Source organism: Uloborus diversus, chromosome 5, assembly GCF_026930045.1.
Source record: "Uloborus diversus isolate 005 chromosome 5, Udiv.v.3.1, whole genome shotgun sequence".
NCBI lineage: Eukaryota > Metazoa > Arthropoda > Arachnida > Araneae > Uloboridae > Uloborus > Uloborus diversus.
In genome coordinates, this window is record NC_072735.1 from 22,104,085 (window position 1) to 22,129,913 (window position 25,829).

Genomic DNA, 25,829 nt, shown 5'->3' on the forward strand with positions numbered 1-25,829 from the left:
CATTAAAAATACTTCAAAGATTTAAAAAATATATATTTAACTTTTATCTTTAACTGGTCAATAAATAACTCAAATTATCTTGACTAAGTCCTGTCACGTCTGGTTTTCTCAATATTTGTAGATTGTACAGAGGAAACTACTCTAGCTAAAAGGTTTTCATGTGAATTATTTTCTGCAACCCGACACGTCTCGAATTTCGAATTAACAAGTTACATTTTTTTAAGAAATTAACAGGATTTACAAATGGTCAGACAGAAAACAGAATAGGATGTACAGTATTTTCATTATCTTACAAAAAAGTTTAATATTTCTTAATCTGTACACAGAAATAGAAAAACAGGCAACATAAAATTCAAAGAAATGTCTTGATTAAGCTGGAATTCAGTAAATAGGGATTTAAACTACTTGAGGTTCTACAGTAGTTTTGCATAAAAAAATGAAATACAATAAAGTAAAATGCAAAAAAAATAGTAGTAATTAAAAACGAACAATAGATTTTATCACTCAAGAAGTAATTTTGCCTTAACTGTTGGTAATCATGGAAACTAAAAAATCTGAAACTTCACCATTCTTGGGTTTCGTCGTCTTTCATACTCTTCTTCAGAAAACGCTGAATTTTAACTAGTTTTCCAGCTTTTTTTACCCCAAGACAATTCTTGTGCATTGTTCATATACTTACGCTACAATATGCTACAAGTAACCCAAAAAAACCCAGCTTTAGTTGGGTTTTTTTGGGTTTTATTTAAAAAAACCCAAAAAACCCTGGGTCCATGGGCTTTTTAAAAAAAACCCGGGTTTTTGCCAACCCTGGTAGAGTGCAGTTTTAATTCGCTGCTTGATTATCATAACGTGGAAACGTTGTAGAAAGATGCGCCAAATTGCATCATTTGTGACGTCATAAAGACCACGCCTTGTTTGAAAAAATCGGACATTTTAAAAAATAATTAAAAAAAAACTGTTGAAAAAATGAAAGTATTTTCTGGGTCCGTGTATTTTTTTTTTTTTTTGCTCATTTTATCCATTTCAATAACTATAAGTAGTACTTTTGACTGAAGGAAGCCACCCCATTGTAGTATATGTATGAAATACTTAACTACTAAACTGACACATTGATACTCATGGTTATTATACAACTGTTATTAAGAGCCATAACTTCAAATTCCAAACCCTTAATTCTGCATTAACACTGAAAAGTGTTTCTATATTTTTACGTTTGTATTTTAATTGCTGTGTGTTTCTTGTGCTTTGGATCTGCTAACTGGTGAGCTGGGTGTTTCAGTGACTTTCATGTGTATATTTTGGGTATGTGTTAGTAGGGATGAATTGACACATTTTGGGCTGAATGTTAAAAGTAGAAAACTGCAATTCAGGTTTTCTCATGCTGCTTCGAGAAAGACTTAGCAAATTAATGTCTTTTCACGGTGTTTGGAGAAAGTGGTGACTTGATTTAGGTGGTTACCATTTCCAAATTTTTAATTATTCAGGAGTATTTATGTCTTCTTTCGAGGAAAAGCTTCAACGAAAGTGTAACATCCTATTGTTTATTAACTTACAGCTACGTAGCTGTATTTCTCAGCTGACTATCAAAATTTGAACGAATGCTCGCGGAATAAAAATGACAGAAACTTTGCAGCAGGCCTGTCAATTCGAACATTTCCGGGGGGAGGGGGGGGGGTAATCAAAGCAAATTTTATCGGAAAACAACACAAACCACTCATACCTGTGCGTAAAAACATTAATTTTTCAAAGCCAGGGTGGCAATTAACCCCCTCCTGACCTCGCAAAATGATGGACTTCCTTTGAAGCTTTAACTAATAAACACTAATAACTGTTGCCCTCGAAAACTCATTTCAAAAACGGCTCTTCAAATTAATTAAATGAAAGAGCACATATCTAAGATTAGAAAGAACAGATGGTTTGGGAAAAACAAATGTTAATTGGACAAATTTAACATTGTAACTTTAAGTAGAATACTCTGCTGTACCTTTATATAGCAAAATAAAAAAAAAAAAAACTGCTAATGAAGTTATATCAGACAAACGTTATATAAAGCAAATATTAAACAGGTAAATTTAATTTTGTCAATTTAGAAAATGAAATTAGAAAATAACAAATATTTATTAAACAGATTTAACGTTGTAACAAATAGAAGTAATATTCCTCTTTATCTTTATTCATTAAAAGAAAAAAAAAAGGTAAACCAATATTAATGAGATTAAATGAGACTAAAGAACACGATGTGCATAAGCAAATACTTATCGGGTAAAAATTAATTTTGGCGATTAAGAAAGTGATATTAGGTCTTAACAAGTACTAATTAGGGTAACGCAAAAATCTTTCTTTAAGCATGCTACTGTTCAATGGAAAGCACTAATCTAAGATCAGAAACAACAAATGACTTGGAAAAAAGACATTAATTGGACAGACATAACAATGTAACTTTAAGCAGAAGTAATAATTAGCTGTATCTTCATACAGCAAAAATAATAATAATAATAATACATAATAATGATAAATGAATAAAATTCATAATAATGATAAATAAATAATATATTGATAATAATGATAAATAAGTAATATATTAATAATAATAATAAAATGTAAACAACTACTAACGTGATTAAATCAGACAAGCGAAAAGAATCCGTTAAAGCAAATATTAATCAAGTAAATTTAACTTTGTTAATTAAGTAAGGGAAATTTGATTATAACAAGTTTTATTAGAACATTTTCATCTGTCACAAAGTCACCCCACCATTCTTTGAAATTCTAGTTATATCTATATTACGTTAAGATAAAATAGCATATTTAAAATATTTAAGTGTTAAAAGATTTTAAACATGGCTATTAATATAATTCCCTGTAGAAACGTCAGCAAGTAACTTGAATGTTGTACACCACTAAGTTTGCAGGTTTTCTCTTCAGAAAAAAAATGCATTGTTTTGACTAAAACACATATCAACAGCGTCACCAGTTTAGTGTGGGAGAGTTGGTTCATAGACGATCTTTAGGGGGGGGGGGGATAAATAGAGGAAAGTGGAGCAAAGTGAAATATCGAGACTATAAGTGAAATGGTGAAATATTTACTCTGTTCTTGACGCCGCATATCAGGTATTATTTTAACTGTATAGTAGTACACTTAGTCTATTCCAGTTAAGAAAAAAATATTTCTGAATATTAAAACGTATGATAATACAAGCAATTTTCAAAAATTGATACTCATATATTTTGTTGGAAGTCAAAAATTATTTTGTTATTATAAAATGATCAAGTTCTTGTGATTAACATTTTAATATTAGTTTAAACCGATTAATATTCGGTGCAGTATTTATTTCTCTTTTTTATTTTAAATGCTTCGTACAATTAGTTAAGTGCATGCGGAGCAAAGGGAAATAGCTCATTTTGTTTACCTTATTTTTTAAATCAGTTACGTATTCAGTTATTAGTTAATCCATTTACGTTACTTCAGTTAACAATTCACTTATTTATTCATTCACTTATTTTCTTATCAATTCTCTTATTTATTCATTCATTCACTTATTTTCTTATCAATTTACTTATTCATTCATTCACTTATTTTCTTATTTATTTAATATTACATTCACTCATTTATTTTTTTTTTCACATATTAATTGATTGATTTGTTTACTGTTTCATTATCTGTTCAATTCTTCATTCATTCTTTTACTTACTCATTCATTCGACCAAACCTATCTTTAATAGAGAAAAAGAAAATATATCATTAGAAATATGTTGAATTTATCCCATTGCCCCATAGAAAAATTGAAATTTCCTCTTTTTTCTTCTTTTTTTTTTTTTTTTTTTGATGGTATGCATGTACTGCCAAAATAAAAAATAATTTTTCAATGCAAGATTTATCATAAAATACATTGTTCTTTTTAAAAATATTGTAATTTTTAAAACAAATTTCCAATTTGTTTATTTGGAAAATGTTATCTTAGCTATTTCACTTTGACCCACATTCCCCTAAGGGACGGGGGGTGTTCTAGACAATGAGGATCGAGACCACGGTTTCTGGGGATTGACTCAAAATCTCTCTCTCTTTGGTTACGTTCCAACACAACAGAAAAATTATAATCTGAGACTGGCAATTCTACTTGGTAAACAAGACAGAAACAGAAGTTTTTTTTTTTTTTTTTTCAGCAATCGACGACGCTAATCAAAAATAAAAAAATAGTCTGCAAGATAAACCGACGTTACATTAATCGTCAAATCTAAATCGGCCCGAGAAATGCTTTAAAAAAATACTAATGTAAGTACAATGTACCTAATATGGTGCAATTAGTGGAAAGTTTAGGGGGTTTTTTCTTTTAAAATTTCAGCTTTTTTTCTCCCTAAGAAATAGTTTGCTGATATCTCAAGAATTTGCGATGCACGTCGCAGCGTCGCGCTATTTCTGTTACAGGGACCAAGACTACATCTAGCAACCAATCTTTCCATTTGTAGCCCAGTGTAGAGCTGAGACGGGCCCGACAGCCCGAGCCCGGGCCCGAAGCGGGCTCGGGCTCAAGAACAGGTATTCAATCGCCGATCTCCATACAAAATCAAAGCAAATAAACATTTTCCTACTGTGAGAAAATGGAAGGAACATTTAAATCAGTTCAATCAATGTCAAATTTACTCCCCCCCCCTAATCCCCAAAAAAATGAAATAAATAAATTAACGCTTATTTATAGTGTTTATCTTTGCGATTACTATTGCAATATGTCATACACTAATGATTTGAAGTGGAGCATTTTAAGAAAATTTAGAAACTTCTGTTAATGAAGAACATTTGACGTAACATTTTTCATTAACAGTGAGATCATGTCAGACTGTAGAAGGCTCAGTTTTTGATAAAAGAATTTTGATGCAAGAAAATTTCCTTCGGGCTCGGGTGGGCTCGGATTTTGGTCCGAGACAATATCACTCGTGCTCGGACGGGCTCGGTTACAAATTTTCGGGCTCGGGCGGACCCGGGCTCTCAAAAATAAGCCCGAACTCATCTCTAGCCCAGTGCAGTTCAACTGTGGGTGGTAACTCCCACTGATAGCGCTAATACACTATCAGACCTCGGATAGCCCTCATGATATAATCATGATATTTTTATATCCTTATTATATATTATCATTTGACATAACTGATATTCTACAGTACCAGTTCTCATCATTTTTAACCTCTCATCGTTATTCAAACAAAAAATCAATAGTTAAAACATATCGCCTACTTCCTTATCGCTTCACCTACGCATATCCGAAATATTTTAGCTTACAGCTAAGTTGCAATTATCAGTAAAAAGAGATAAGGTTTTGTGGAGTTATTTATTTCATCTTGTGAGACTGAAAATCTTTCGCTTGAAAGATCAAAATGTTTCTTTGTTTCATTCAAGCAGGTGCAAAGATATTGAAAGTTTTGTTGTTTTTAACTTTCAGTTTTCATTAAGGGACTTTAATGTTATTGTTGTCAAAAGGAAGGTTTATAAACGTTATTTATTTTTCAAAATTGAAGTATTTGTGCTGACGCACAGTGGAGTATTTGACTGAAAATCCTGGCCAAAACTAGTTTGAAATTTTCACCCTTCTGAAGACGACATCCTTGTGTGCGTTTGTGCGCTGTATGGCGAAGCTATCCCACTTATAGACATGAACCTTGGTATACAAGTTGTCTGAAATGTCTAATGTTACAATTTGAATTTCGATTTTTAAAATTTGAATTAGAAAATGAAATATTTAATATTTTATCCACGGTCTAGACTTTTGCATGTTTACGACCGTAAAAACGATCCTAGTAAACGTAAAAAAAAACCCAATGCATCACTAGATAGGAAAAATAATTTTCTTCAAGATTATGGTTTGTTTGAAGTTCTAATGTAATTAACCGAATTTCTAAGAATTTACAAAGGAAGGTCACTTTTTCGACTTTTTTCAATTATTCAATCCATGTAAACTAAAATTCTTGCATCCAATATTCTAATAATGTTATGGCTCTGAAACTTTTCAAGGAAATAATATAAACACCTTACCTTCATTTACAGCGAAAACGGTGAAGTTATGTTCTTTCACTGATTTATAATGAATTTTTTTTCAATGAGTTGAAATAAAAATTTTCAATAATTTTCACTCGATCCGAAATGAATGCCACGGTTGGCTCTTTGCCAATAATGCTTAGACAAGTTGAAAGTAAACATGTTCGATGTGAATTGCTGTTTTCCTTTGAAGATATGTAATTAAGTGCACTGTTCGAGGGGGGAAAAGAGCAAAAAGTGGTTAAAAAAAATCCTAGTATTCTGTACAAAACACTAATTTGAAACCAAAAAAATAATCAATATTAATCTTTTCGTTTGGTTTCAATTATTAAAACCATGAGTTAATCATGCACAAAAAGAATTAAAGACAAGGGTTTCGGGGTTACAAGGAACCTTTTTTCTATTGAAAAAAAAAAAATAAATAAATAAATGAACTAGGATATTATAACTGTAAAAACACTATTCAAAAGCTCTTTGTTTTTGAATTGTATATATTGTACTCGTACCTTGGGTCGATCCTTAGTTTTAAATCGTGTGATGTGTCCCGCTAAAAATTGTACGAACAAATTTGGAACTAAAATTTTATATAACTTTAATTTCACAATGAGTAGGTAAAATGTCTTAAATATGGATAGCTCGCTAGCGTAGGAACGTTAGGAGACAATTACAATTGTACCCTAACGCTAGCAAGTGTGTATGGGGGGTATTTCCCCCCTTTTGCTACGTATAAGGGGGAAAGACCCCCTCCCCCGGCACATTATTTGCAGCAATGATCTGAAAAAATATAAATATTTATTTATTTTATCTAAAATCTATCTGAATTTTAAGAAAGAGCAAATTTTCTTAGCGAGATCACAAAATAATTTAATTTATTAACTTATTAACGTACATGAGAAAATTAACATATCTGAACGCAAACACATGTTTTAGGGGTGCAGTGAATCTCTTTAACGATGCATAAAGGTAAGCGTTTTCGAAATTAATTGGATGATTCTCATTCCATAACTTACATCTTTACACATTGATGAAGCGGTTTCTCATAACCATGAAACTCGTGTCTGAAATTTTATTGTTGTTTGTGCGCTCAAATATGTCGATCTTTTCATTCAGTAGTACTTATGATAACTTTTTTGCAAATTTATTAAATCTTTGTAGGTAAATTCAGTTTAAAATCATGATTTGTCACAAAAAGATCGGATTATGCACTTTTTTTTTAAAAAAAATCATTAAAAAAAAGGGCAGTTGTAGGCGGAAGATTTTTTTGCTGAAATTAGCACTAGAGACTTTGCCAAATACGATGCAACTTTCAAAACAGCCCGACCAAGCCCGACACCCATTTAAAAAGCTTTCTCTAGTTATAAATTAAGGCGAAAAGCCTTTAAAAATCTCACGTACCAAGTTTTCTTCATTTTTTTCACTAAAAGAAAATAAAAATATTTACTTTGATTTATAATTAGCATTAAGCCCTGACATTTCTTTATACCGTAAAATTGGTTTGGTTCAATTCCATTCATTTAGAAAGCCACAAAAAAATCTACATTGAAACGTAATAATTAAGCTGAAACGTAACAAAAAAGCGAAAATTCTTATAGAAATCTCATCTTTCACTGAGGCTATGAGCAATTGTATGTGACTCAAGTTTCCAAAACAGGTACCGATCGATGCACCAGTTAGTCAACTATCATGGAATAAATTTTCATAAAAATCGGGTAAATTTTGGACTTTTGGTCAGGATTTTCAGTCAAATACTCCACTGTGTGACGTATTGTTACAATGGGATAGCTTTTTATTAAAATAATTTAATCTGATTTTTAAATACTTTGAGAGCATTGGACCCACTCACTGAATATTTAAAAAGATACAGCTGTAAAATTTGAAATTTATCATTTTTAGCATCAATCGGAAGAATGAATTTTTTATACGTACAAATGAATTAATTAGCTTGGACCTTTCAAGTTTTATAGAACTCGAGTTATTACTTTTTTGCATAACATTTTAAATAAAAGTGAGAAAAAAAAACGAGTGAATACAATGACGAGTAAATAAGGAAAAAAAGGGGGGGAGGCATGAATCAGTGAATAAATGAATGAATTAATGAGTATAGGAATATAAAGGAAATAATTAAATGAATAAATACATAAGTGACTTAATAAACGAGTAGAATTAAACGAACACCTTGCCCGATTCTCTTTGCCCCCCGAAAACTTGACAACGTTTATTAAACATTGAAAATCAAGGCATGCCCAATCTTTACTAATAATAAAGCTGAAAGTCTCTCTGCCTGGATGTCCGGAGGATGTTTGGATCTCTGTGACGCGCATAGCGCCTAGACCGTTCGGCCGATTTTCATGAAATTCGGCACAAAGTTAGTTTGTAGCATGGGAGTGTGCACCTCGAAGCGATTTTTCAAAAGTTCGATGTGGTTCTTTTTCTATTCCAATTTTAAGAACAAAACTATCGTAAGATGGACGAGTAAATTACGAAATTATCATAACGTGGAACCATAACATGGGCACAAGCCAATTGGCGAGATACGAAATTATCATAACGTGGAACCGTAACATGGGTACAAGCCAATTGGCGAGAAAATTCAATATACATTATTTGTAAATATACAGGCGAACCAAAAGACCTTTTAATTTTTCTATTACGGAAAAAGCAATGCGAGTACCACTAGTATTAACTAAAATAAGTGTAGCACCGAGCATCAGTGGGTCTCAATTAACATTTGAAATATTTAAAACAAAACTTTATTATTTTCTGATAACAAAACTATTTTTGATAAAGTAAGAAATATTATAATATGAGTATCAAATTTTGAAAATGACTTGTATAATTATGCCTTGATCGTTAGAGCAATGTATTTTTGATTGAAGTCAACTATGTTTTTGAATATAGTTAATATATTGCGAGATAGCGCAGCTAATTGTAGAAATATTTTACATTTCACTTTGCCTCTCTATTTCACTTTACCCTCTCATTCTTCTCTTATTCATTAAACAGCTTGAAATAACAAAATTGATATCATTAATTTATTACGCTTTCTGCAATGCATGTGAATTTGTTATTTTTATTAAATCACTAGCCGCCTGCGGCGACCAGCTGGTTCGCCTTCTTACGCCATTCGCCTTTCTGTGCAAGCATCCACCTACGGCGGCTATTTGGCTAACTTGTCATTTACCTTTTTACTTCAAGTTTGACGCCTTCGGCGGCTGTTTAAATAAGTTTGGCAGCAGTATTAACAATTCATCTCTATCTTTTTTTGTGCCATTCACATTTTTACGCCAAGATTGCCGCCTTCGGCGGCTATCTACCTTTACGATCTATCTCTAAATTTTCTTATCCATCTGTATTTATTTTAACCTCCCCTCCCATCTATACATATAATAAAATAAGATGTTTGTGTGTGTGTGTGTGTGTGGCGCGCTTCCCGGGAAAACGGTAAGGCCTAGAAAGATGAAATTTGGTATACATATACAGTTTCTACCGTAGATGTGCACCTCGGGCTTCGATTTTTGATATTTTAAGTAGAAAAAAAGTTATTTAATGTTTCATGTGTTTTTTTTGCATATTTTAGTACTTTTTACCTCACAGACACCGAACCAACCGCACCACACAAATATCTTTTGTACTATAGTGTTGGAAATTTAATTTCCAATAAGATGAAAGAAAAATTTTTGAAGATAGAGCATTTTTTGTATTTTTTACGAATTTTTGAAAAAACCTTTAATTTGCAGTTTTTTCCGGGTTTTATTTTTTTCTAATATCATCCTGCGAGAAGTATCAAAGCCTCATTTCTAAAATTTAAGTTGGTAATAGTAGAAATATTTCACCCTCTTAAGAAGAAAAAATTTCTTTAAAATACGCAATAGTTTTTTTTTTTTTTTTCAATTTTTTTTTAAATGCTGAACACATCATGTCTTTCCACGCATCGGTCGAAAAAAGGTTCTTCATTCCTTTATGCCTCTGACGTCACTACTTGGATTTCGATTCGATATTTACGACGGAATCTTAATCGCAAACAATGTTAATCATTTTTTTTTTTTACTATATAGCTTACTTCTACATTTTATGACGTGATGACTACGGGTTTTTCCGGCAGCGCTTGCTTTTTTTCTTTCCTTTTTTTGTTTTATTTAGGGATTGCATTTATTTCTTTCTCCATCCCCCCCACTCCCAAGCTGGACGTGTTGCTGCATCTATAAAACGAAACATTTCATAGTTGTGCGCATTGAATTCAATAAAAACAGAGAGATTTTCTTTTCTTTGTCAAATGCTACTTTTTACACACTACGTGAAATTTTGGAGATAACTTTTTTTTTTTTGCTCAACTTAAATAAAAAAAAGCAGTTTTTTGACTGATCTTTAATTTTATTATGAAATGGGCGGGGGGGTTAAAATAAATAGAGATGGATAAGAAAATTTAGAGATAGATCGTAAAGGTAGATAGCCGCCGAAGGCGGCAATCTTGGCGTAAAAATGTGAATGGCACAAAAAAAGATAGAGATGAATTGTTAATACTGCTGCCAAATTTATTTAAACAGCCGCCGAAGGCGTCAAACTTGAAGTAAAAAGGTAAATGACAAGTTAGCCAAATAGCCGCCGTAGGTGGATGCTTGCACAGAAAGGCGAATGGCGTAAGAAGGCGAACCAGCTGGTCGCCGCAGGCGGCTAGTTTCATAATAAAATTAAAGATCAGTCAAAAAACTGCTTTTTTTTTTATTTAAGTTGAGCAAAAAAAAAAAAAGTTATCTCCAAAATTTCACGTAGTGTGTAAAAAGTAGCATTTGACAAAGAAAAGAAAATCTCTCTGTTTTTATTGAATTCAATGCGCACAACTATGAAATGTTTCGTTTTATAGATGCAGCAACCATCCCCCCCACTCCCAGCTTGGGAGTGGGGGGGATGGAGAAAGAAATAAATGCAATCCCTAAATAAAACAAAAAAAGGAAAGAAAAAAAGCAAGCGCTGCCGGAAAAACCCGTAGTCATCACGTCATAAAATGTAGAAGTAAGCTATATAGTAAAAAAAATAAAAAAATGATTAACATTGTTTGCGATTAAGATTCCGTCGTAAATATCGAATCGAAATCCAAGTAGTGACGTCAGAGGCATAAAGGAATGAAGAACCTTTTTTCGACCGATGCGTGGAAAGACATGATGTGTTCAGCATCTAAAAAAAAATTGTAAAAAAAAAACTATTGCGTATTTTAAAGAAATTTTTTCTTCTTAAGAGGGTGAAATATTTCTACTATTACCAACTTAAATTTTAGAAATGAGGCTTTGATACTTCTCGCAGGATGATATTAGAAAAAAATAAAACCCGGAAAAAACTGCAAATTAAAGGTTTTTTCAAAAATTCGTAAAAAATACAAAAAATGCTCTATCTTCAAAAATTTTTCTTTCATCTTATTGGAAATTAAATTTCCAACACTATAGTACAAAAGATATTTGTGTGGTGCGGTTGGTTCGGTGTCTGTGAGGTAAAAAGTACTAAAATATGCAAAAAAACACATGAAACATTAAATAACTTTTTTTCTACTTAAAATATCAAAAATCGAAGCCCGAGGTGCACATCTACGGCAGAAACTGTATATGTATATCAAATTTCATCTTTCTAGGCCTTACCGTTTTCCCGGGAAGCGCGCCACACACACACACACACAAACATCTTATTTTATTACATGTATAGAAGATTTGTCAATAATTGTAGCAGAATTACTATTTCCCGCTCACTAGTTATTCATTTATCTATGTTACAGCATGTGTAATAAACTGGTGATTATATAAAATCACCGATGATTATTCATAAACACCAATGACTAGACAAATTGATGATTTTATGAGTTATTTATTAAGTTTACCGGTTTATTTATAAAATCCCCGACTCATGGTGGGGAATGTAATAAATTTCGATTGTTTGTTTGGTAACGAAGCCTTAATTCTAAAAAATAAATATATTTTTAAATGAAAAAAATATTGTTAGAAGAATGATTTTTATTTAAACTTAGAATGTTTATATGTTTCAAATTAAATAAAAGTGGCACTTTTGTATTTTACTTTCACTTAATATAAATGATCAGACGGCTTGCTTAAATGTTTAAGTTGTATAAAATCTGTCGTAAAAGGTATTTAAAAATACAAAATGGTCAGAACTGCTAAATATAAATAACTCGCGGTACCCGCACGGCTTTGCCCGTAGTGGAAAATTAAAAGGTCATTTGGTTCGCATGTATATTTACAAATAATGGATGATGAATTTCTCGCCAATATGCTATGTTAATCTGCTTGTCCATGTTATGGTAATTCGTTCGTCAATGTAATAATAATTCGTTCGGTAAAATGGGCTTACAATTGGAATAGAAAAGGAACAAAATCGAATTTTCGAAAAATCGCTTCATGGTGCTCACCCCTATGTTGCGAACAAATTTTGTGCCTAATTTCATGTGCGTAACAGACACCCAGATATCCAGACACATAGACTTTCAGCTTTATTATTAGTAATGAAGACAAACTTGATCTTCAGAGTAAATATTTCAGATCCAAATGATGCTCAAGCTGTTTTTTTTCCTTAAATTATTATTTGAAACTTCTACGATCTTCCATTACTTTAATAATACCCACATTACCAATCCGTCTACAGTTAGGTCCTCATACTCTTTTACTCTTCTACCATTAGCTTAAATTCTTCTTTTCCAAAGCAAATACTTTTCAAAGTACTTTCCTGTTTTGAATTAATGATTTATATATTAGACTAATAAAAAGATGTCCACATCCTAAAAGCACAGGAATCACGCTTGCCTGTCAATGAATAATTCAACGGGCATTCTGTTTACCGTGTACGCGTAATTTCGCTCAATTGGAGGGACATTCCTGGATGTGCTCTCATGTTTTCTTTTCACTTCATCAGGCATCCCCTGTTCCCTCTGCTGGCTCTCATCTTTGAAAAATGTGAACTGGCCACGTGTACACCCAGGGAGCCCGGAATCGCTGGGGGTGATGTTTGCTCATCAGAATCCTTCAACGAAGACATTAATGTCTTCGCCAAACAAGTAAGCCCAGCCAATTGTTGATATCATTGTTGATTTTTTATTTTTCTATATCTGCAATTTTCATTATGCACTAATTATTCAGTTGTTAATTCTTGTATGCACAGTCCATTTGTACAAATGACATTTTTACTTTATTCTCGGAAATTTCAACTTTGGTATTTAATTGTGATATATTTGAATGTACGGATGTATGGAACCATTGCGATCACAATGTGAAGCATCTTCTGGAAAGTTTCCTTGCATTTAGTAATGCATCATCGATGAAAAAATGCAATATTGTAATATTAAAAATCAACACATCGATGGTATCGATATATTAATCCAAAAACATCGATGATCAAAATTAAGACATTGATTGCATACGATACATCGACCCAAAAACATCGATCTTTTGCAAAATCGATGTTCGATAGTTCAGAACATCGATCTTTGCAAAATCGATGTTCGATGGTTCAGAACATCGATCTTTAAAAAATCGATGTTCTGAGACATCAAAGTATTTTATGTATCCTGCATAATAAACTTAAAAAAAAAGCTTTAATACTAGGACTAAATTCACAGTAATCAATTTATTAAAGTCAAAGATTTTTGAACTGTCAAAAAATCGATGCAAATTAATGGCGTAATTTCACATCTTTTAAATTTCCACCTGAACAATATAAAACTGAAAGTAAGTTATTCAATAATTAATATGAATTAATCAGAGAACTTTGTAAAAGTTTTCTAAGTTGGTTGTAAACGAGTTGATGTGTGTATCACATGACTTCCTTTTACTCCAATTTAGTGTCATTTTCCCCATTACTGGCAATTTTAATGTTATTCAATAGTTTACTCTCTAAATATCACCAACAGTTGCCAATTGAAACCAGATTTAAAAAAAAAAAAAAAAAAAACGCGAAAAATTTGTCGCCAATTTGGCGACCAAAAAACTGTCGATATATCGCAAAGTGTCCGCTAAATTATAACACCACTTGATTTTACATCAAAATTAACTATGATTTCCCCCCAAAAAGGGGCAAAAGACCCCTTTAGAAACAATCGAATGCAACCAAAAGGGGAAGTGCACAACTAGACCCTACTAGAAGTCTACGTACTAAATTTCAACTTTCTAGGACATACCGTTCTTGAGTTATGCGACATACATACCCACGTACATACGTTCAGTATACAGACGTCACGAAAAAACTTGTTGCAATTAACTCGGGAATCGTAAAAATGGATATGTCGCGTGTCTATGCGTTCTTAGGCACTTATGCACGTGTGGTCGAGTAGAAAAAAAAAACTCAACATTCATTCGGGGGTGAGTAAAATGGAAATTAAGGTCCATTTTTGAATGAAATTTTTTTTGCGAATACAATACTTCCTTTTTTGTAAAAGGAAGTTAAAAGGATTGTTAATTTTTTTGCTATATAAGTTGACTTCTTCGGACATTAAACAATAGAAAACTCTTTATGATGTGATCGATCTTGCAATAACTAATTAATTTTATAGCTTTCATCATAAATGTAACATATTCACATTTTATTTGAATATATGTTATATTTGAATATATCACAAATTCAAGTTTGAAATAATCCTGAAATTGCCTAAGTTTGAAATTCCGGGAATAAATTGCAAATATATGCATCAAATATAAATGATAATCATGTATAATGTGTAAATATATAAATGTCTCATTTGTTCGAATGGATTGAGGATGCAATAGTTATAATGGTTACTTTGGCTCTAAGTTTAATTGATATTATTTCTATTTAATTTCGAACGAATATGTCCATGAAACGGTGTTTTAGAAAAGATCATATTCAATATTTTTAAAAAGGATAATACTAATAATCATAACAATAATAAACGCTTTTATATTAAGTAATTAATAAAAATTTAACGAACAAGTTTTTCTTTCTTAAAAGTAAAGTCTCTAAGTAAAAATAAAATCATTTTAAATTATTTTATAAAATTGATCATGCTTTAAATTGAATAATTGATTGATAATATATTTTTCATTTAAAGATGTCAGCTTCATGAATTGATGATTTAAAATAATTTTTATTTCTTAAGAAGAAAGAAACACTCATTCTAAAATATTTTCTAAAATAGGTACATATTTCCTTAAATTTTTCTCTTATTTAAAGATGTCAGCTCTAGGAACTATTTTTTGGATGACAGCTATAGAGCACTTTGCCTTATGTATATATTTTTGCGTTTTCAATTTATCAGTTAGCATAATTTAATTATTGTTGTAGTTACTGAAATTTATTAAAGCTCAGAAATTCCTGTCTGAAATCATTAAGTGTAGGTAACACTATATGTATCAGATACTTGCAAACAGAAGTAACGCTTCTCAAAAAGTTAAAATAATAATAATAATAATAAACTTAATTATTGATTTCGATTCTAAATATAATCACAAACTAATATCTTCCTTATCACAAAACTCACACAAAGTTAGCTTGCATACCTGGTTCGTGGAGACGTATAAAAAATATGATCAACAGTGATGACGCATCGAAATTTCATAATTTTGAAGAAAAATTTTCAAACTGTAAGTATGCACTATTTAGTTAAACGTTAGACAACAAAACCTAACCGGTAAACATCTCATCATAAATGTTTTGCTCATATTATAGTATTTGAGCCTAAATCAGTTAAAAGTAATGCCCAGATTTTTCTCGAATGCTGTTCTTTTTTTGCGTTGCGTCAAGATGCGTTACGTATCCGTATTTTGTTAAGAGTAGAAATCGGCTGAAAAACAACAGAACGTGTTTTTTCGCCTTTGTGGAAAACCTTTGCATGTCGTCTCTACCTAAAAAGAGGACGTGCTAGCTATTTATATACAAGCAGATGTTTCTACACACGTCCTCCGAAGTTGAAGTTGGGTAACTCATTTCTCCAGACGATGGTTTATTGACTTTTTATTAAGCTTAATGCTCAATAAAAGAGCAAATCCGTATTGACTTTGTGCGAAATATTGAGGTTTGTAATTGGATTTTGCTCATTGGCATTTTAGAAGCAATTTCAGAGTTGAAATCGTTTGAAACAGCTGTTAAAAGGACTACGTTCTTAGAGTGTGCTGAGATAGATATGTGTTCGTTTGAGGTATGTCAGTTCAGGCATGAAGAAAAATGAAAGGGAACCCTTGAAGTTCGAGCTCACTTTTTGAAAATAAAAACGAATGGAATTGATAAATGACTCGAAAGTTTGAGTGATTTTTTTTTTAATTAATCGTTGATATTACTCTTTTAGAACATTGTAAATTTTATTGATGGTTTCAGATGAACAAATGCCTTTCTTCTATGCAACAAAAACATTTCATTGTCAACAAAAAAAAAAAGAAAAAAAAAAGGAATAAATTACTTAATTTCAAATAAATGAATAAATAAAATGAATTTCTATTATGAATACATACTTTTTTAAGAATGATTTGAGTGTGCGTGTATATATAAATTTTTTCCTATTTTTGCGTCCTTTATACAAAGTTTTTGTTAATAATTTTAATAGAGAATAAATGACTTAATTTCATATAAATAAAGAAATAAATAATAGTTCATAATAGAAATTTAGTTTAAGAACTATGTGTGCGGGTAAGTCCTTTTTCCTATTTTTGCGTCCTTTTCATAAACTTTGCACTGATAAATTTAATTGGAAATAAATGACTTAATTTCAAATAAAGAAGTAAAATGAATTTCTATTAGTAAATGGACCTACTTAGAATTCTGTTAACAGAAATTGGTCCGTTTAGATGTAAGCAGTTAATTACTGTCAGTTTGTTAGCATGGAATGCCTTGGTTGTAGTTGTTGTCTAAACATGAAAAGACTCCCTTTTAACGACGAATGTTTATTTAGAAAGTGTAAACATCAAACGAATCGCCTATTTTATTTGAAATCAACAAATTATAGATATATTTCTAAGTAATGGGTGACAATGATGACCTATTTTGAATTATGTACATGTAGAGTTATTTTAATGCAAGAAAATAATAACTGTTAATTATTTCGTCTCGGTTATATGCCGGAGACGAAATAACGAGGGCTACGGAGTCCGGATGATTTTAGAGTATATTGGATTCGGAGTCGGGAGAGTCGAAGTCTTAAAAATTCTAGGAGTCGGAGTCGGTCATTTTCCCACAAAGTCAGCCACTCTTTGCGCCAGTGCTTGCGGAGTCGGAGTTGGACTCAGGCTGATTTTGAAGTAAAGGAATCGGAGTCAAAGGCTCTGAAATTGTCGGAGCTGGTTATTCTCACTCCGACTCCGCAATTCTGCGTATAACCATGCAATAATAACTTCCTTTAGACGCCCGATGTTTATTCCGAAATTTTAAACTTAGACAAATCGCTTATCAATACTAAATTAGGTTGTCTGTCTAAAAATAATCTAGGGATAGAATACCTACAGTGTTCTAAGCAAACCACCAAAAAAATTATAAATTTATGAACATGCAGTTGCTGGTTTCATAGAAATTTTGTAAGCGGAGAATGTTTGAAGGAAGAGCTTTGATGTCAATCCAAAGCGGAATGCTACCGATTTTTTCTCGAATAAGGCCCTAAGTAGTGTGAACGTAACTCATTGGGAAAATGGCACTATTGTTTGTAACGTTATAAGGCTAAAACGCTAAGAGTATAAGACTTAACATTAGTAAACAATGAATATCCATCGCCCATTTTTGTTCCTCAAAAAACAAATTAATGTCGCTAGGTTGTCTTGAGGCCCCTATATATACATGCCGACGCATCAGCTGTACTTTTTTGGATTGGAGCGCGTGTTTGAGTGGTTGTCCTTTCTGGCGAGTTATTGCGTTGGTGATTGTTCACTGTAAGCAATTATTAGCGCACGTGAATTATTTATAAAATAAAATATTATTTTCTGCAAATTTGGCGAAATCCGAAACTTTGCTGTATCAACCCAAGCAGTGCAACAATGAAAAATCCGATCCAAATTGGCTAAACTTAAGCTGATGCGTCGGCCTATCTATAAAGCAGTTCTAGTTTGTCTAGTTGTCTAAACATTTGACCCTAATATGCACCAAGTATAAACCTCGGTGTAAATTATATTTGATTAATCAATAACGCTTGGTATTTCGAGCTTTCTGCTTACATCAAGAGTGATATTTACGGGTGGGGCGCAGTTCTTGGTATGACTCAACTCATAATTATGTGCACCGCGTGCCTCAGTTGAGCTCTTCAGGATCAGCCTACATCGCGATATAGCTGCTTTCAGATTCATTCAAATAATCGACTCGCTAAAAATTGAATATTCAAGGCGCGAATCAGCGCGTATTTACATTCTGGGGGCAATAAAGTCTCAGCTATTCTTTGCGCGTTGGCCCATTAAGATCTTAATGAACGAGCTCTTGATGAAAACGAGCTACCCTTTTAGCGCTGTGAAATGGATACATTCCTTGTAACTTCACCTGCATAATGAGATGATTAAATGCAGAGGAGCTCTTAATTAATTTTTAACTCTTCTTGAGATGCTTTCTGAATGGTCAAGATGATTTTAAGTTTTAAAACCTCTCTTTTAAATTAGTCTTTACCCATCAGGCTTTGTGAAGTGCCGTGGAGATCATAAAATCTGCTTGTAGCAGGAATAGAATAATTTAGCAATAGGGGAGCAGAGTGTGTACTCAATATTTTTATGAGCTGAAGTATTTTAATTACTTTATCAATGATTTATATTCCTGTTATCAAAATGTTTCTGTTGATAAATAAAATATTTTTCAACTGTCGTTGAAAGGCATTTTGCCGCAAATTTAATCAAAATCTTTAAAAATATGTACCCTATGTCAACCACTGCTAGAACCTGTCATGGTCAGGGCCTGATTACCGCACAGGCCTACTAGGCCTGGGCCTGGGGTCCCCTCTTCCTAAGGGGCCACAAATTATTTAAAGAATTATGCATAGCATTAGAACTATACAAAAAATACACACATTTTTGAAATAATAGCCTTCAGGGGGCCTCCAAATTATTGTGGGCCTTGGGCCTCACTTTTAGTTAGTCGGTCCTTGGTCGTGGTGTCTTCCTCCCTCTTTTTTTGCCCTTCCATGTCAGCGGAGTCGGTAATTTTAGATAAGGCCGCCGAGAGCCCCTTGCCAGTCTGGTCGTCAGGTCCCTCTACCAAAAAACTTATAAAATTTACGCTGCAAAAAATCCGAACCGGGCCTCCCTCCGGGACCGGGCCTCTAGTTTCTGACTAGGTTGATATGGCCTCGTGTCGGCCCCGATTTTAGAAAATACTAACATGATGTTCTGTTGAATATTTTGAAAGTAGTTATTTGTTAATCAAACAGTAGTCTATATATTAATTTATTTTCTTCTATTTCAACCGTTGCATTCTCACAACTTTAGTTTTACTATTTAGAAAATATTTTTTAGAATGTCTAATTTCTAGCGGTAGGCAACTCTCTCTTTCATACAAACGCCGAAGACAAGTTTTAGAAATACGGTTACTAAAAATATGTTTACGGTTCTTTTTGGACCTCCTACGCATGCGTTACAGCGAAGGGAAAACCAGTTAGTAACAGTAAGTGGGGAAGAAATTGAATTTCTAATTTAATGTTGTATCGAGATCAACGAAAACATCTTCCATTCGTAAAAATTTTAATCTAAAACTTTTAAAAAGATGAAGGAAAATGAAATGTGCCTGTAGGCTTATACACTTATATATGTTACAGTTGTGGAAAATTATTTGATTTGGAATGGCAACGGCCATTCAACACTTCCTAGCATGAACTCGAATCAAGAGTTCAGTCGGGCCGTGGTAGCCTGATCGGTAGGGCATTGGACTCGGGGCCGGCGGGGCTCGGGTTCGATCCCCGCTGGTCGAAGACCCACCGTCGTCATTAAAGGGGACTGTGCGACTTTAAATATGCTCGTGGTCTCAATGTCCTCCAAGTGAAACGATACCTCTGGGGGTGCTAGTACCAGGTAGCTATTAGCTCTTGGACTAGTTCTAAATTCTCATTAACTGTTCGATCCGGTGATGGTGCTGCCATCTATCGGTATATAAAATAATGGAGGCAAGGCACTAGTATGCAGTCCTCGACATAAATACAGTTGTAGTCAGTGTGACTCTTGAATAGAAATAGAAAAAAGAGTTCAGTCGCCACTGAATCACCTTTCGATGAATGTTGAAATTCGATGCTTTTGATGTGACGAAAGTCACCCCTTTTGATGGGACTTATGTTCCCAATTTTCGATATAAATTATGTGCACTGTATATACGTTTCAACTAACAGTTCTTAATTAAAATGTTTTTTCTAACCTTCAATTCGTTTGTCGATTTTTGAATTTGATGTGGCAAGTGTTTTACCCACTGAATCATTTTACGGTATGGTGCATAGCGGCCGAAAAGTAACGCTTGCATTCAACTTTAGCTCGTTGCGTGTGACATTTGTTGGCTTAGAAGACTTTCATATGGATTAGCACCTAGTGCGAAGACAACAAAAGGTAAGAGAGACATTTTTATTTTCCAAAATGAATTTCGAAAAGCTCAAGAAAAACCGAACTGTTATTAGAACAGCAGTTACGGAAATAACGAATGCTTTTGAAGGTTTGATTAAAGTAGATCAAATAGATTTTGAGACCCTAGAAGAGCTATTGAATCAATTGCATATTAAAGCAGAACTTTTAAAGAAAATTGATGAAGATATCGAACCGTTGTTAGAATTAGAACAATACGAAAAAGAACTGATATCAGCATATGAATACGCTGAAAAAGTTTCGAACACAATATTTCGCGCTCAAAGAAAATTAAAGGAAATTAAATCCTCTAATAATAGCCAAGCGAACATAAGTTCGAACATGAGCGAGAAATTAATATACGAAACAAAACACGTGAAGCTTCCAAAATTGAACATTCAAAAGTTTTACGGTGATTGCACCCAATTTTATTCCTTTTACAACACTTTCAAAGTCTCGATTCATGAAAATGAAACGCTTTCAAAAACTGAGAAATTTAACTACCTAAAAAGTTATTTGGGTGGCCCTGCAGCTAATGCAATTGCGAGTTTTGAAATTTCAGATGAAAATTACGACTCTGCGCTTCAAATATTAAAAGAACGATTCGGACAAAAAGACGTCATAATTAACAGCCATATGAACAAATTGCTTAACTTATCTCCTGTTTACAAAATTACCGACATTCCAAAGCTAAAACGGATTCACAATGAAATAGAAGTTAACGTTCGGTGCCTTTCCGCTTTAGGATTGGAGTCAAGTTCCTATTCTGCAATGCTGTTAGCAGTAGTATTGAAAATAATCCCCCATGAATTGGCATTGGAATATAATCGACAAAATAAGAAAACTCTTGCGTTCCAGACATAAATCAATTCTTGAATTTCTTGCAAACAGAAATATTAACAAGAGAACGAACTTATTGGTGTAGGTCGAAGCCATTTGAATCAAACAGTAAGAATAAAAATTCAACTTTGTCTAATAGACAAGATAGCGCTTGCATTTCCACCAGCGGTTTTTTCGTTGCTGCGAAGAATGGAAATGAAGCTTTCGCTGATAAGAAAACGGATAATTGTTTATTTTATAAAAAAGAACACGATGTTCTCAACTGTCGCTTAAGTGTTGACAAAAAGAGAAACGTATTGAAGAATCAAGGTAGATGCTTTTTGTGCCTTGGATTAAGACACCGTTTGAAAGATTGTTTATCGGGAAGGAATTGTAAATACTGTTCCGGTAAACATAATGAAAATATTTGCTATAAATTTAACAATTTGGCTAACGATAAATCTAATAAAGAATCTCTTATGGGCGATGGGACGGAAAATGTAATTTCTGCTGTATCGCATATGGGAAATAAAAATAGGACTCTTTTGCAAACGAGTTACGTGTTAGCAAAAAATGAAAACTTAGATTTGAACTGCGGTACACGCGTTTTACTGGACTGTGGTTCGATGCGTAGCTTTACCACGCAAAACATAGCTAACAAATTAAAATGCAAAGTACTAAGGAAAGAAAAATTGTCAGTGTACACATTTGGAAGTAAAACCCCGATCGAAAAATACTACGATGTCATCAAACTTACGTTAATCAACAGAAACTCTCCCGACTTAAAAATAGAAATTGAAGTGTTGGTTACCGACGAAATATCAGGATCGAATATTCCCCCTCCCGAAGTTGAAGACTTTAAGGGTATGAAACAGTTGAAAAATTTGACACTCGCCGATTTTCCAGAAAGTAAAGAACCCATTACAATTTTAATTGGTGCTGATTATTATTATAACGTTGTAACGGGAAATATTAAGCATTTGAGCAAAACACTAGTTGCAGTTGAAACAATTTTCGGTTGGTGTTTACAAGGAAGAAAAAGTGAAAATAACTTTTCTTTAATGATGAATGTAGTCGTAGAAAATAGCGCGATTTCAGAACAAATTCAGAAATTTTGGGACTTAGAAACTTCAGGTCTTATTGATTCGAAGAAAGATGCTGACCCAACAGATAATGAAATTATGAGACAATTCGAGTCTCAGATAAAATATGAAAACAAAAGGTATACAGTGGGATTACCTTGGAAGTTAGAAAAGCGGGATTTAAAAGATAATAGGAAGATAGCTGAAGAGAGATTTTCTAGACTTAGAAAAAGATTTTATAGAAACCCCGAGTTGTATTTTGAATACAAAAAGGTGATAGATGACTATTTACGACAAAAAATTATTGAACCAGTTATCAACCCAGATGAGGAAAACGAAGTTAAATTTTACCTGCCCCACAGAGAAATAATTAGGAAAGATCGTGAGACGAGTAAATTGCGTATAGTTTTCGATGCCTCCTCTCATGATTCTAATTGTCTATCTTTAAATGACTGTCTTCATATAGGTCCAAATTTATATTCTGAAATATTTGATATTTTATTGAGATTTCGCTTTCACCCCATTGCTTATACAACGGACATGAAACAAGCATTTTTGCAAATTTCGCTCAAAGAAGAAGATCGAGATGTTACTCGTTTTTTCTTTACCGATGATCCCTCGGACGAATCTATTGCACCCCAGGTTTATAAAATTACTCGCGTCCTATTCGGCATCAGTAGCAGTCCGTTTTTATTGGCAGGAACTTTGAAATATCATCTGAAACAGTATACTGAAAAATATCCAGTGACTACAAAATTTTTAAATGATAATATTTATGTCGATGACATCATCGGTAGTCATGCATCTGTAGATGAAGCCTTATCTCATACATTAGAGTCCATAGCAATTTTCGAAGATGCTAGTTTGTCACTACACAAGTGGCGCACTAATTCGAAGACCCTACGCGAATTATGGAAAAAACATGGAGTGATTTCGAGTGATAATGCCGAATCCCTCAAAGAAGAAAATATGACTTACAAAGTCTTGGGTATAGCATGGGACAACTTAAAGGACATTCTTTATTTTGATGTTGGAGATCTAGTCAAATTTGTTTCTAGAGGAATTGACACTAAACGTTACGTGCTCCAGGTCTTAGGACGCATCTTCGATCCTATCGGAATTTTAGGTCCTTTTACAGTGAGAATTAAATGTTTGATGCAACAGATTTGGGCGTTACGTATTGATTGGGATGACAGATTACCCGAAGATCTAAGTTCGTTATGGAGAAGCTGGTGCGAAGAAGTTCCTCAACTGACGGAAATTTCAATCCCACGCCACTATTTTTCCGAAAACCTAAATATTGATATCAAGACTCTTGAACTTCATTTCTTTTGTGACGCAAGTATGAAAGCATTTGGAACTGTTGCCTACATGCGTGTTATATCTCGAAATGAAGACGTTCGAACGGCCTTTGTAGCTTCTAAAAATAGAGTTGCTCCGATAAAATCTCTTACATTGCCTCGGCTGGAGCTCATGGCTGCAGTACTGTCTGCAAAATTAAGTTTTAATATTTTGAAATCCTTGAAACGTGACATTCCGTGCTATTTCTGGTCTGACTCGAAGATAACAATTTTTTGGATAAAAGGAATTCCTGAAAAATTCAAACCTTTTGTCAAGAATCGGATTGAAGAAATTCACAGCACCTTCAGACTGGTTTTTTTTGCCCCGGAAAAGTCAACCCCTCAGATGCCTTGTCGAGGGGAGCAAAAGTTTCTAAACTGCTAGAAGATCCAACCTGGCTGACAGGACCGCAGTGGCTAAAGAATTCTCCAGAATACTGGCCGAAGTCAGAAAATGATGAAGCAATAAATACAGAAGAATTGGAATACAGAAAGAAATCGAAGGACATCTTTCAGTGTGAATGTCTTGTTGAAGAAAAGGAAAATCCAATCAACATTACTAAATTTAGTAATATGGAGAAGTTGGTGAGGATTACAGCTTGGGTGAAGAAGTCGATCATGAAATTTAGAAAGATTTCTAATATAGGAAATACATTGACCGCTGAAGAATTAATAGAAGCTGAGAATCATCTCATAAGATTAGAACAGAAGATCTTTTTTAAAGAAGATTACGAATCCTTGAAGAATGGAGATCCGATTCAAAAAGACTCTGATTTGTTTAACTTTTTGCCATTCATGGATGAAAATGAAATGATCAGACTAGGAGGAAGATTAGAATTTGCAGAATTATCTACTGAAGAAAAACATCCTATTATTCTTCCAAAACGGTCCTGGCTGACATTTTTAATCGCGAGAAGAGAACATGAGAAAGTGATGCACGGTGGAACAGCTTGTACTTTAGCGAGAATTCGGCAACGTTTCTGGATTCCAAAGGGACGGCAATTAGTCAAGAGTGTAATCAAAAAGTGTCTAATCTGCCAAAAATATCTTTCGAAGGCTGCTAATCAAATTACAGCTCCGTTGCCGCTTGACAGAAGTAACACCTCGCCTCCATTCTCAGTTTGCGGATTGGATTTTGCAGGTCCAATTTATGTGAAAATTTTTACAGAAGTTCGAAAATCTTATATAGTTTTGTTTGCATGTGCGATTACTAGATCAATTCACCTTGAACTCGTTAGCGATATGACTACAGATTCCTTCTTATTGGCACTTCGAAGATTTTTAGCTAGAAGAGGAAACTGTAAGGTAATATATTCGGATAACGCGAAAACCTTTAAAAGGGCGAAAAAAGAAATAGAAGATTTATCAAAAATTATTTCTGACAAATTACTTTCACAATTTCTAACTAAAGAAAGAATAGTTTAGAAAAATATAATTGAAAGGGCGGCTTGGTGGGGAGGTTTTTACGAGCGACTTGTGAAATCCGTAAAAGATTGCCTGCGGAAAATTGTAGGGAAAGCTTTATTAAATTTTGAAGAAATGTCTACATTGCTTACAGAAATAGAAACCGTCCTCAACTTGCGACCGCTAACTTACGTCTATAATGAAAATAGTGAACCTTTGCCTTTGACACCAATGCACTTCCTAAATTTTGGACGAGAACCTCAATATCCTATCAATTTCGTTGAAATAGTAGAAAATGAATCGAAAAGATCTTCACTTTTGAAACGGAAAAAATATCAATCTCTTCTTCTCCGGCAATTATGGATAAAATGGAAGCAGCAATATTTACTTGACCTCAGAACTGTTCACTCTTTGAATAATCCAAACAAACAACCGGCACTTAAAATAGGAGATGTAGTGCTCATCGAAGAAGATTCCAAAAACAAACTGCTTTGGAAACTCGGAAAAATTGAAAGAGCGTTTCTCGGACGAGATAATAACGTACGCTCATACGAAGTTAAAACTGCTTCTGGACTTTTGCGGAGAACGATACAACACTTGTATCCCTTGGAACTTTGAACTTTTGAAATTTGAACTCTATATTAATTTAAATTGA

The 25,829-nt window shown here is 33.3% G+C and overlaps 1 protein-coding gene across 4 annotated transcripts in view; it reads left to right on the forward strand.

Annotated features, from left to right (window-relative positions):
* The window catches only part of LOC129221944 (homeobox protein Meis2-like), a 413,908-nt gene that overhangs the window by 13,913 nt on the left and 374,166 nt on the right, over positions 1-25,829 (forward strand). For all 4 annotated transcript variants that reach the window (XM_054856332.1, XM_054856334.1, XM_054856331.1 and 1 more), the window contains exon 2: positions 12,935-13,076. In XM_054856332.1, coding sequence (XP_054712307.1) covers positions 12,935-13,076 — 142 coding nt within the window. The remainder of the gene's footprint in view (positions 1-12,934; positions 13,077-25,829) is intronic.